General features: G+C 42.5%; 1 protein-coding gene across 1 annotated transcript in view; it reads right to left on the bottom strand.

Moving 5' to 3' along the window:
- Nucleotides 1–4,757: 4,757 nt before the first annotated feature.
- Nucleotides 4,758–14,905, bottom strand: part of LOC311034117 (C3a anaphylatoxin chemotactic receptor-like) — a gene marked incomplete at both ends in the record, with an annotated part of 101,567 nt that continues 91,419 nt past the window's right edge. The window contains one exon of the mRNA XM_084041861.1: nt 4,758–4,835. Within this exon, the coding sequence (XP_083897987.1) occupies nt 4,758–4,835 (78 nt within the window). The remainder of the gene's footprint in view (nt 4,836–14,905) is intronic.

Raw genomic sequence — 14,905 nt, 5'->3', positions numbered from 1 at the left:
GTGATGATCCCACACATCCAGAGCTGGGTCTGCATGACAGCCACAGCTTCCGTCTGTAAAACACTGTCCGCTCTCAACGGCATCCTCCTCACTGGGCTCTCTGTCTCCAGCCCTCCACTCATCTCCTGTCTGAGCTGTTGTACCACCTGTCAAAGTTCCTCTGTTCACACCCTCCAGCAGTGGAGTGGAAGTAACTAAGTACATGTACTCAAGTACTGGACTTAAGTAAAACAAATTGAGGTATGTTTACTTTAATGGAGTGGGAATGGATTTCCAAATGTCTGTATTTTTACTTATTTTTTATTTTGTACTACTCCACTACATCTCAGGGGCAAATATTGTACTTTTACTCCACTACAATTCGATCTACAACCCGAATTGTAGTGGAGATTTTAATACATTTTACACATTTAAAAACTTGTGAAACAGGACATTCTGCATAATGAGTACTTTCTACTTTTGGTACTTAAAAGTGCATTTTGATACCAATACGTTTTTACTCAAGTGAATTTTGATTACCGGACTTTTCCTTTTAACAGAGATACTTCTACATTGCAGTATTGATCATTTTACTTAAGTAAAACATGTTAGTACTTCTTCGACCACTGCCATTTGCAATATACCGTCCGCTCCCAACAGCAGGGACTGGGCTCTCTGTCTCCAGCCCTCCACTCATCTCCTGTCTGAGCTGTTGTCAAAAGTTCCTCTGTTAACTCTTTTGTAACAATCGCCCCTTTAACTCGGAAAGGGTAACTATTAGCTAAAAAGGAAACAACAGGATCGGCAGGATGCTAGTTGTGGTTGCTTTATTTAAGCCACAATAAATAATAATTGTCCTCACAAAATGGTAAATAATAACACACCCTCTTGGGTTTTCAACTACTGTCCCTGTCTCTTTCCCTAACAAATAAAAGAAAGAAACCAACTAATCAATGCATAACAATTATTTCACGCACTCTCCCACCCCCAAACAAATCCCACTGTCTTTAGTAACCCCGTGGATCACAGTGCCAATATAAACAGTAAACAAACACGGACACGCACGGCGGTTAGAAGTCGGCTATTCAAATAATAAATAGTCTCTGCAACCGTCCACTTCTTATCACGCTTCCGCGAACGCGCAGTTCCTTAATCCAAAAGAAATGAAAAGTCTCTTCCGCCCGATGCGGCCCAAACAATAGTTAAGTACGGGGTACCCCTCTAAATTGTAATTGTAATCCACAAAGAACTGGCTGCTTGGTATTGCCTCACCGGCACGTCGGCGCCTCGTCACTCCAACACCGACCGGCGTCTCGTACACCACCGCAGCGCTCGAATACCCACGGCAGCAACCGCACGTTCCTCTTCCACTGGGCTCGATAGTTCTTTCTTGGTTGTAGGCTGCAGTTTACGGTTACATGGCGGCTTTCCGACATGTCGCCTTTCCGACGTTAACGAACCCTATACCTAACCCTCACCCTAACCCTAACCGCACGCGGAAGCCACTAGTCGGAGTGGCGAGATGTCGGCGTGGAACGGTTACCGCAGTTTACTGTCACGTTTAAACTTTGTTTCAATCGGTATAGACTGGCGCCTCGGAGATCTCCGCGTTGCCACCCGTTCCCTCTGGTACACGGGTTGTTTGTTCGATTCCCCTCTCCCCGTGGCACACCCTCTATTTCTAACGTCGGGTGGCTCCAATGTTCCAATCACCCGCAGCACTCAGCCCCATTACCTCTCAAATGAATAGGAATATATCTCAGTGTCCAACATGTCACATATCACTCGTATACAATAACATGCATAAACTTAGACCAAATGTTACATATCAATCAGACATACTAACACCTATAGATCAAGTAGATAAATGAAATCATTATAATGTGCATTTGTCACACTTTGACTGCCAATTGCTAGTTTGTCCACTTGGCCGTCGACGCGTTAGACGCGCTGATAGCTTTTTCATTGTTTAATCTGTGATCGCGCTGTTCTGTGTATTTTTCACCATCAGTTTCGCTTTCTGTTTACTTCACACTCACCGGGATCCGGATTCATGACGCAGATTCCGTTTCTGGTTCTCTAGAAGCTTGAAAGTGTCATTTTAGGCCAGAATAGGGAACACGGTATAAGAAACGAACGGAGGGCTCCAGTTGTCGTGTGTGTTTTAAACCTCAGCCAGACAAACGATTTTGATGTAAATAACAAAATAACAAAAAAAAACAATACTCTGGCAGTCAAAGAGTTAACACCCTCCAGTGTACGGCTCTCCAACACATCCCCCGACAAATCAAACTCAGCTTCTTCTATGCAACGGTACAGAGTCTGTTCTCCTCTATGGCGATGTATGCTGCACCCACCCATTCTTAAAAGCATGCTTAAGAGCCACCTTTTCGCTGTAGAGGACTCCTAGGTTCACTTGTTCTGTGATTTGTGTGTGATTTGTGTGCATGTGCGTGTGCGTGCATGTGTGTGTGTGTGTGCATGCGCGTGCGTGCGTGCGTGCGTGCGTGCGTGCGTGCGTGCGTGCGTGCGTGTAGTTTCTACTCCCTCCTGCTGTGACTGACTGACTGACTGACAGCGTGACTGAGTTCTTGTTGTACTATAGTCTCGTCTTCTTTGTCTTTGTCTTGTTTTTCTCTTTCTTCAGACTTTGCTTCAGGCCAGTGTAAATCCTGAACCTATGAGCTGTACACACATGCTGTGCTCCCTACATCAAACACTTTAACTCTGTTTTATACTTTCAACATTTTCCAAAACATAGCTGATCTATAAGCTCACAAAACATTTTGACCTCATCCACTTGTTATAAACATGTTCAAGAATGGACAATCTTAAACATGTTTTAAATATGTTCTGCCGATAATGAAATTGCTAGGTCAGGATTAATAGTTTTTCTCGGCTTCGGCTTCCTTGATTGGCCAACCCAACTGATCGTGTGGATTGGCTAAGCTTTGCATGTCGTGTGTGCCACTGAACTAATATAAGCGCTCATTAGGACTCTGTTGTTTCTCAGAGCAAGGCTTTATATAAATCTAATTTACGGTGGGAGAAATGTTGTGCTGGACGGTACATATGAATGGAGGACCAAAAGAAGGCCGTTATGCTGCTGTTGCCGTGCAGCACAAGGTGTACGCCTTTAGAGTGCTCTGCGATGACGACACGGTTCAGATTGATGTTGACGTTTTCAACACAGTGGCTTTACGCTGGGGTAAGTTGCCCCTGGTGACAACAGGAAGAGAACGTTGCGAGGGCCACACGGCTGTGCTGATAGAAGATATCATCTACATCTGGGGAGGGTATCACTGCGGTAGAAGTAAGTACTACAATGTGCTTTATGCATTTAATGTAGACACCCATAGATGGTTCAAACCCAGGGTTTCCGGGACTGTTCCAGCGGGGCGGGAGTCCCACTCAGCCTGTGTCTTGGGGAAGGTCATGTTTATTCATGGAGGATACACCCAGCTGACTGGACGAACTAATGACATGTACAAGTTGGACACCACCACAATGGTCTGGTCTTTAATTCACACCAGAGGCACTCAGCCACCTGCTTCATCACGTCACTCTGCCACCATCATGGGGACAAAGATGTTTGTATTTGGGGGCTGGGGGCACCACTACTACAACATCAGAGTGTTTGACACAGAGACTGACAGCTGGCTGAACACACCGTCTGCACAGTTTTGTCCAGAAGGACGTGAGGATCATTCAGCCTTTTCCTACAATGGAGAGCTGTACATATGTGGTGGTTACACCTGGATCCAGACCTTCAGTGATTTGTGGAAATTCAGTCCAGAGACCTCCTGGAAGAAGGTTGAGACCAAGGGGAAAGGACCGTCTGAGAGGTATAGGATGTGCTGTTGCATGGTGGGAGATCGTATCATCCTCTTTAATGGATTAACAACACCCAATGGCCTGTATATCCTAGACTTAAGTCCTAGTCTTAAGACGTTATGTAAGCTAGCGGTCATTCAGTACGGTGTGGAGCAGTCTGAACTCCCACACAACATCAGGTGGGAACTGGCAGCCATGACTACCAACAGAAACTGAACAAAAAAACAACAACATAAGTCCACTAAAAAAACAATATATATATAAAATGACTCTCAGACACAGATGAATAAATGCATCACAGGTTGTATGTTATGTCTTATCATATCACATGCATCATGCTGTGTTTTACTGTGTAGTTCTCTGAAACAGTAATGATTATAATCCCCAGTCCTGGTCGACTACAAAGTTTTTTTTAATCATCTATTCTTACCCCCTTGCTTCCTCTATTTAGTCGTTATGCTAATTGATTCCTCCCCACACACACGATTGATTGATTTCTCTTCATTAACACTTTGACTGCCATTGACGTAGATCTATGTCCATTCAATAAATAAAATCATGTTTTCAGTGATTACGCTAGAGGGCGCTCTTCGCCAACCAATGAATGATCCCTTGACTGCCAAGGACGGCTAGAACCGTAAATGATGTCTGTAATGTCTGGATGGCTATCTTACAGGACATAGAAAATTCATACACTTATAATGAGGCGACTCCAAGGGGTCTCTTGTGTATCAGCAGTAGTATGTTTATTAACTCATTCACTGCTAGATTTATTTCTGTCTGTATTTGCCCACTGCCAGCAATTTCCCCCTTTTTTTTTAACTTTCAACAGGTCACAAAAAATGTATATTCATTATGATCACATGTCCAATCGTTTGTAAACACACACAGGGTGCGTGTCTGAGTCGCCCAGACAACAAACATTTCAACTGGGTCTGCTACTTCTAATGCAACTCCATGTGAACGCGCCATTTCTCGTCAAAGATGCACGGTTCTCTTACTCTCTTACAGATACAAATACTCTGTACAGATAGAGATGTAGAAATACAGAGAATAGACTCTGATAGAGATGTAGAAATAAAGAGAATAGACTCTGATAGAGATGTAGAAATACAGAGAATAGACTCTGATAGAGACGTAGAAATAAAGAGAATAGACTCTGATAGAGATGTAGAAATAAAGAGAATAGACTCTGATAGAGATGTAGAAATAAAGAGAATAGACTCTGATAGAGATGTAGAAATAAAGAGAATAGACTCTGATAGAGATGTAGAAATAAAGAGAATAGACTCTGATAGAGATGTAGAAATAAAGAGAATAGACTCTGATAGAGATGTAGAAATAAAGAGAATAGACTCTGATCGAGATGTAGAAATAAAGAGAATAGACTCTGATAGAGATCACAGAGTGATACGTAGGGATGACACTAAGCAGAGAATCACTACATGGTTAAAATACAAAAGTAAAATACGGATAATAGCGATAATACGGGGCCAGTGAGAGAGAGAGAGAGACAGACAGACATGGAAACTGGAGAGAGAGAGAGAGAGAGAGAGAGAGAGAGAGAGAGAGAGAGAGAGAGAGAGAGAGAGAGAGAGAGAGAGAGAGAGAGAGAGAGAGAGATAGATGGATACTAGAGAGAGAGAGAGAGAGAGAGAGAGAGAGAGAGAGAGAGAGAGAGATGGAAACTGGAGAGAGAGAGAGAGAGAGAGAGAGAGAGAGAGAGAGAGAGAGAGAGAGAGAGAGAGAGAGAGAGAGACATGGAAACTGGAGAGAGAGAAAAAGAGAGATAGATGGATACTAGAGAGAGAGAGAGAGAGAGAGAGAGAGAGAGAGAGAGAGAGAGAGAGAGAGAGAGAGAGAGAGACAGACATGGAAACGGATTAGATTGAAGAGAGACATGGAAACGGAATAGATTGAAGAGAGACATGGAAACGGAATAGATTGATGAGAGAGAGAGAGATGAAAACAGAATGGATTGATCGGACATCTCAACCTATTGCCATGAACAGGAATCGAACTCTCAACCTTCGGACTAATAGGCTGCAACACTACCTATAGTGCTATAGCTTTGTCCAGGCTGATGTTGTCTGTTGAAGATCATAAACTCTTGCCTTCTGTCATGAACCAAGCCAACACTAAGATCACTCGTTCACAAACCATTTACCAATAGAGAAATTGTATGTCTCCTCGCAACCGAAAACAGTGAAAGCAGCCGATCTACAAGCTCAGAAACACGTTGCTATCTGAAAAGTTTTGAGATTGTAGATCGGCTATTTTCAGAATGAAGTATGTCATACGTTGAAAAAACGTACTCTCAAATATGCATTTCAGGTTATCTTTACCATTTGCACATGTATTCATTGATACAGTCATGTTGTTTGCAATTCAACTTAAATGAATGCTGCATTAAGTGAGGCTTGAACTGACGACCTTGAGATTGTGAGGCACTCATTTAAGGGAGACGCCATTGGACCAACAGACAAGGAACTGTGAAAAAGGAGATCAAACAGATCATACAGTTTCACGCAAATAGCTGAAAAATCCTGGGTTTAAGTGTTTTTCAAACTGCTCAAAATTGCGGAAAATCTAAGGGCGGAGCTTAATGGTCAAATCGATACGTGTGTTCCTCATGAGTCAAGGCACATGTGTAAGCAAGTTTCACGACTTTCGGCCAAACGAGGCATGACTTATGCCTGTTTAAAGTCTGCATTTTCAAAAAATTGCTATAGCGCCCCCCTTTGGCCAATTGGAGTAAGATTGGTTTCAGTGATATTTGGAATGACCCTGTACATTTCTGCAAAGTTTCAAAGAAATGTGAGTCTGCATGTATGTTTTAGGCGCAGATGAATAATTTTCATAAAACTGCAATAGTTAAAATCTCTGGAATCCTGGGATTTTGGAGCAATCTGCACGAAACGTTTAACACTTGAACTTTGGACCTCTGCCGACAACTTCTAGGCGGCGGAATTTCCATAAGTGAAAAAATGCAGAAGTTAGGAGCCAATGACTGTTTTTCATATAATTCAAAATGGTGGGAGATCTGAAGGTCAGAGGTCAAAAGTCAGAGGGTGAAAGTTGTTCAGCATGAGGAGACGCATATGTGTATCCAAGTTTCATGGCTGTAGGTCAAACAGGGCATGAGTTGTACCTGGTCAAAGTTGGCATTTTCAATTGAGTGCTATAGCGCCACCTTTGGACGAAAGATTGTGAGAATTATTTTTTGATCGTTTTTCATGACCATCTACCACATGGCCGAGTTTCGTAAAAAGCGACAGCACGGTTCAGCCAGAACTGCGAAAAGTGGCAGAAGAAGAAAAAGAAGAAGTGACATAATACTGCCAATAACAAAACAGGTCCAGAGCTGAGCTCTGGCCCCGTAAAAACACTGGGATTTGAACTGTGGTTCTCACAGGAAACTGTGGTTCTCACAGTGAACTGTGGTTCTCACAGTGAGTTGTGTAGGTGATAAACTTCTTTTTTAACAATCACATCGCAGTGACAAAGTCAGGTGAGAGCGGTAAATGAACCAAGTAAAATGAGAATCTAATCAACAAGGTTATTAGAAACCAAGACATGCTGAGACCGTTTTCTACACAACGTGTCTTGTCTTCCCAGAAAAAAATATGTCTGGGAACTCGTTGGTGTTTGCTCCGGATAGTCCGATGATCTTAACTCATTGACTAAAATAAATGTAGTGGAGTAAAAGTACAGTATTTGGATCCGAGATGTAGTGGAGTAGAAGTTAAGAGTCACTTTCTGTCTTGGCAAAGACATACAGTGGATAAAGTAAATGCATTTTTTCACTGACGGAAACTAAATAAAAAAACTAAATAAAATCTAGGCTATGATGACTAAAACTAAGCATAAATATATTAAAAATTCGTCAACAAATAAAAACTAGACTAAAATGTTAGTGAGAGATCTAGTGGAGAAGAGATCCAGTAGAACTAAAAGACAAGTCGTTTTATGTTTGGTTGCGCTCGGGTGTTGCGCTCTGAAAATAGCCGATCTACAAGCTCACAACGCGTCGCAGCGCGACGCGTTGTGAGCTTGTAGATTGGCTATTTTCAGCATGCAACCAAGTGTAAAATCAGTCATTACGACTCCATCAAGGCACCGCCAAAATACATTTTAGTCGACTAAATCAACTGTAGATTTAGTCGACTATAATCTTATGATATTTAGTCGACTAAAACTAGACTAACAGTAAAACATTTCAGATGAATATGACAAAAATGTAATGGAATTTGGTTCAAAAGACTATGACTAAAACTGAATCAAAATTTGCTGTCAAAATCAACACTGCTGCTGACCCGACACACTCAACTGTGATCCCACACATTCATGACCGCCACAGCTTCAACCTGCAAAACATCACGCTCAGCGTTCTGTCTCCATGCCCTCCTCTCTCTCATCTCCTGTCTGAGCTGTTGTCCTCTGTTCACGTTGCCTTCTGAATCCTCAACAACAACACACACACAAAATAGCAGATCTACAAGTTCACAACGTGTCATCACAACACAACATCGCTCAAGGAGACACACACCTTGAATTGTGTCGTACTCAGTGGTGGAAAAAGTACTCAAATGTTTTACTTAAGTAAAAGTATCAATATTGCAATGTAGAAGTACTCCGTTACAAGTAAAAGTCCGGAATTCAAAATTTACTTGAGTAAAGGTACAAAAGTGTTGGTATCAAAATTAACTTAAAGTACCAAAAGTAAAAGTACTAAAATGTTTGAAAATAGCAGATCTACAAGCTCACAACGGGTCGCAATGCGTTGTGTTATTTGAGCAGAAATTAATTGTCAAGTAAAATGTACTATTGGTGACAGCCATACCACCAACAACTCAAACGAGTGTGATTGTGTGGTGCAGCTGTTCAAAAGGCATTTCCTCCAATCTCTCCATTTGAAATAAACCCATCAAACATGAAACCATCATCTGCATCTTTTCTTTTTCCAGCCAATCAGTAATAATTACACACGGAGGTATAATTACACATCATCCATTAAAAAAAAAAAGAAAAACAAAAGACAATGATGATGGAAACCATCCCAGCCAGCCAGCGTCCCATTGGCTTAGAACCAGCCAATAGGAACATGTGTTTACGACCGAATCGCCACGAGACGACAAGCCAAGCTGCTAATGGGCTTTATGCTGCTTATCAGTGTACCGCAAACCACTGCCCAGGATGCACACACACACACACACACACACACACACACACACACACACACACACACACACACACACACACACACACACACACACACACACACACACACACACACACACACACACACACACACACACACACACACACACACACACACACACAGTAAAAGTATCAACAATACTCCGTTACAAGTAATCAACATATACTTCAGTAAAAGTACAAAGGAATTGCCATCAAAATGTAGGTTTTTTGTAAGTTTTCAAATGCATACAAATCTTTTGAAAATAGCAGATCAACAAGCTCACAATGCGTCGCAACGCATTGTGAGCTTGTAGATCGGCTATTTTCAAATGGCCTAAATGTATATAATGTATAAATGTATGTAGGGCACCTGTTTTAATTGTTTTCCTCAGATGTGTGTGCATTCTGTTGGAGCGCATGCAGGTGCATTGGTGCAGAGTATGTTTGTTGACGCTATAGGAAATTATGCAAAATGGAAAATAGAGCATTCTACTGTGTCAACACTATAGACACACAGGAGAGAGAGAGAGAGAGAGAGAGAGAGAGAGAGAGAGAGAGAGAGAGAGAGAGAGAGAGAGTGCACAGCCCTTTGTTTTGATTGCTCTCTTCACTAGCAAGCACATTTCCTCACATAAATTCTCTCTCTCTCTCTCTCTCTCTCTCTCTGTGTGCCTTGCTTAACCTCCATCACCAGTTCAGAGTGTCACTGTTTAGAGAATAGATGCAAAATCACCCTGAAATAATATCAACACAATGGAGTTATTTCCAGTTCAACAGAGAAATTATAATAGCATCCTTCTATATGTTAAAGACATCTCTGTGAGTGTGATAGTCCCCCCCCCCCTCCCCCAACGAATCTCAAGAACTGTCTGACCGACTGAATTCCATCGGCCGCCTCACTGCATGCTGACCCGACCCCCTCAGTGTGATCCCACACGTTCAAACCTGGGCCACAGCTAAACCCATGAGGGCTGGGAAAGCAATTTAGATTTTAACCACTTTGACCATTACCTCATACTTTGGCTATTTTTGAAAAATCATGAACATTGTGTAATCAAAATCTTTGCTTCTAGGGATTCTACAAATGTCTTCAAAATACAGTTTTTAAAAAAAACGTATATTGCTAGAGTCAGCGGGTCTCAAACTTTTTTCATGTCAAGGGCCCCAAAAAATGATATGTATTTGGCCACAGACCCCCATCTCATTTTTTTAAATAGCAGATGAATTCATGATGAATGAATGCTTAATGAACGCTTAATTAATGCTTAAATAATGTATTAAGAAATCATAAATTAAGTGTTTATTACGGGTACCTTATGAGCAAGTGTTACCAATTGTTGAATAGTAAAGTGGTTATTGTGAAGATTTACAAACCTATCTCAAGTTTCACTTCATCCACGGACATTTTTCATTGCAGGAAGGGACATTGAGGGGAACATTGAATGTTGAAGCTGAATTCATAATAAATAGGCTAAATAAAAACGTTCTGTATTGTATGTGCATTAGAGTTGACGGACCGCCTTCTAGAGGTACCGGAGCTCCGGCCAGCTCTGGCATTGATTAAGCGTTGCACTGAGGTAATTACACATCATCCATTTGGGGAAAAAAATACAATAATGATGGAAACCATTCCAGCCATCCCAGTGTCCCCCATTGGCTTAGAACCAGCCAATAGGAACATTTGTTTGTGACCAAATCACCACGACGACAAGCCAAGCTGCTAATAGGCTTTATGCTGCTTATCAGTGTTCCGCAAACCACTGCCCAGGATGCACACACACACACACACACACACACACATACACACACACACACACACACACACACACACACACACACACACACACACACACGTTTGCATTACAATCGTGAGGACATCAACGATTTTATTTTTATTTTTTTAATGCTATTTTGAATCGTATAAGCCTAAAGACGAAATAGTAAATCTGGAAATAGCCGAACAAGGCGCCGCGCTGCGACGCCTTGTGGGCTCGTAGATCGGCTATTTTCCCGGGGGCATGCCACCGGAGCGCAACTAAATACAAATGTAAATCAAGCATGACTCTTATCTCTCTGATCCAACAAACCTAACATCCATAATGTCTAATCCTATAAGCCTTTAACCTGCATCTGTGTTTCTTATTTTAAACGCATCTCAGAAAAAAAAAATGCAACCACAAAACAGTCCAAAGCATCCTCCTATAACAGCGGTGATGCAACTTTGATGATGGAGAGGGCCATTACATTTCCACACTCACTCCAGAGTGACACATTGCATGTACTGTACTGTTGGGCAGACACCTCTTATCTCTGTATTTTAACTTCTTTCGTAAATGAATGCCGTACTTCGCCATTCTATGTCACACAAAAGTGAAAACATTTGCAACTAGAAAAAGTGCTCCTCGGAGCACAAGTCTCCGCCAGCAGACTTGTGTTGGGAATGTTGGGAATGTTCCAATTCTTATGTTCTAATTCTTACAAAAAATAGAACATGTTACTGTGTCATAGTAACATGACACAAGTGTCCTATCCGTCTGTATAAGTGTCCTATCCGTCCTGTCTGTATAAGTGTCCTATCCGTCCTGTCTGTATAAGTGTCCTATCCGTCCTGTCTGTATAAGTGTCCTATCCGTCCTGTCTGTATAAGTGTCCTATCCGTCCTGTCTGTATAAGTGTCCTATCCGTCCTGTCTATGTAAGTGTCCTATCCGTCCTGTCTGTGTAAGTGTCCTATCCGTCCTGTCTATGTAAGTGTCCTATCCGTCCTGTCTGTATAAGTGTCCTATCCAATTGTTACAGTATCCGCCATTTCTCAGCCATTTCGTGATTATTCCTGTCTTACCTCACTTTGAAAGAGGCACAGACTCTTTCAAAGTGACACATGTATTTATAGGCCACTATACGTCACTAGCCAATCAGATCACACTATTTCACCGTATTGTCACGTGTCACGTGAGGCTTGACCAATGTTAGCTTGTTTCACGGAAAGTGAAAACAAAGTCTCCTGGCGGAGACAAAAAGAGCACTGCGACGCGTTTTGAGCTTGTAGATCGGCTATTTTTACTTTTTTTTTATTGGAAGCTTGATTGTTTTTTTTGCCTTTTTTTTATTGGAATCCTGAAAAGTAACATTTGTATTTAATTTCAAATGCATTTAGTTATACTTATGTTAACTTTATGAAGTCAAATACAAATAAATCCTTTTTCCAAAATTCTGTTTAACTCTACTCGGAGTTTGGCCTATGGGAGCCGTCGCCATGGTTATAGCGCCCCAAGCTATGGGATGAATGATCAAACTGGCCACAAACGTATAAAGGACTTTCATTTACGGCCTGTGTCCACACACACACACACACACACACACACACACACACACACACACACACACACACACACACACACACACACACACACACACACACACACACACACACACACACACACACACACACACACACACACACACACACACACACACACACATAATAGCTGTGAGGCGACAGGGCTACCGACTTCCCCCCAAACCACATGATTCTCACTGAAACAGCATTGGCAGATTCCGCCCCATAGCTAAAATAAAAGTGCGGTGTGACCGTGCCCTTACAAGTACAATTCCGGAATTCACAATTTACTTGAGTAAACGTTAAAAAAAAGTATTGGTATCAACATGTACTTAAAGTATCAAGAGTATAAAGTACTCATTATGCAGAATGTCCCGTTTCACAACCTCGTGGTAACGTTATGAGAGCCTTATACGAGTTATAAACCCTTTAAGTGTTGAGTTGTCATTTAGAGGATGGGGTGGACAATGGGAGGGGGGGGGGGGGGGTGGACAATGGGAGAGGGGGGGGGGGGTGATAATAGCAGAAAGGTTGCTCTCTGTGGTCTATAACACACACTTAACAGCTTGCTGCTACATCCAGAGCAGCACCTGCAAAGCTGCTGCTGCGTCAGCAAAACACACAGGCAGGGGCGCACACACGCACACACACGCGCACATGCGCACGCACGCACGCACACACACGCACACGCGCGCACACACACGCGCACACGTGCGCACACACACACACACACACACACACACACACACGGTATGGATAACTGTGACTGTGGGTTGTTGTTGTTCTGCAGTGCTGTATCCAGCTGTACTTTCCTTCACTCTGTATCTGTAACTCTAACCGCCCATTTTATGGTTATTTTTTTTGGTTTGGGCATTTTTAACGAAGGTGAAGATTAGCAGATCTACAAGCTTGACGTGGTGTGAGCTTGTAGATCAGCATTTCTTTTGGTGGTGTGACATCGCCACACAACTGAGTATACAATAGGGAAACCTAACCTCTAAAGCAGGGGTCTTCAACAGGGGGTCCGGGACCCCTAGGGGGTCCTCAGAGCTACTAGAGGGGGTCCACCAAATCTTTGTGTGATATGATTTAGTTTTTTTACATTAACCACTTGAACCCTAGAATTCCTTTTCTGAGGGGAACATTTTGAGAGCTTGTAGATCGGCTATTTTCGGCAAAGAGGCTATAGGTGTAGAGGGAAAAAAGAGCAGACTAAGTAAAAAAAAAAACTTTAATCTGAAACACAATTTTATACATTATAGAGTAGGGGGTCCCTGCTTCATCTCTCTCTCAGAGAGGGGGTCCTTGTATCCTACTGTACTGTCCTTACTCTGTATCCCTGCTATGCTGCCTCTTGGCTCTATCCACCACACACACACACACACACACACACACACACACACACACACACACACACACACACACACACACACACACACACACACACACACACACACACACACACACACACACACACACACACACACACACACACACACACACACACAGTGAAGCTTGTACTCACCTACATGTGATCCATCAAGAAGCAGAGAGTCAGGACAGACATGAAAAGAAGAGACAGAAACGACACAGTGTCAGGGGTCATGACCTTTATGTCACACCAGTCACAAGTAGGTCAACATGTTTGACTGCGTGTGTGTGTGTGTGCGTGCGTGCGTGCGTGCGTGCGTGTGTGTGTGTGTGTGTGTGTGTGCGTGTGTGTGCACGTGTGTTCGTGTGTGACTGTAACATTTTAGATACAAAGAGAACATGAGGTCAGACAGGTTTCATACACAACACAGAGAGACAGAGAGAGAGAGCGCGAGAGAGAGATGACAGAGAGAGATAGAGAGATAGAGAGATAGAGAGAGCACGAGAGAGAGATAAAGCTAGAGATACAGATACAGATACAGATACAGATAGAGAGATAGAGAGAGAGAATACAGTAGTTCTCAAACTGTTAAGGTGCCCGAAATTGATATATATTTGGCCACGGCCCCCAGAATAAAAAAAAATTGTGCCAGGGATCCCCAGAAGAGAACGTTTGTGTTAAACAATTTCAACGTGGCACAAAGTGACACACTGTGAGCTTATACATCTGATAACTACATATCAAATCAGTTAAAAATGATTGTGATATCATGCTAGGGACCCCCTGGAAACCCCCCTCAAGGACCCCTGGGAGTCCCCAGACCCCACTTTGAGAACCACTGCAGTAATGCACAGAGAGACGAGGATGAAGATCTTAGAATGAGGGAGTAGAAAGCAGGCTGAAGGAAAGATAAATGAGACAGAGACCTAGACATGGAATCACACAATGTGTTTTGACATCCAGACACTGAGACACAGAGAGAGGCTGGTGCAACACTTCCATAAAGGAGGAAAACATCAGAGATTAAGATAGAAAGTGACAAAACAGTCACAGGCAATAAGACAAAGACGTCCTCAGAGAGGGAGAGAATGAGAGAAGGAGAGAGAGAAGGAGAGACAAGATGAGTCATCCACACAGATAGAAGGCCTGCTACCAAATGAGAAGATAATTAAATGTCTT

This window comes from Gymnoscopelus microlampas, assembly GCF_963454915.1.
Source record: "Gymnoscopelus microlampas genome assembly, chromosome: 18".
Taxonomy (NCBI): Eukaryota; Metazoa; Chordata; class Actinopteri; order Myctophiformes; family Myctophidae; genus Gymnoscopelus; species Gymnoscopelus microlampas.
This window is presented reverse-complemented; position numbering and strand designations above follow the sequence as displayed.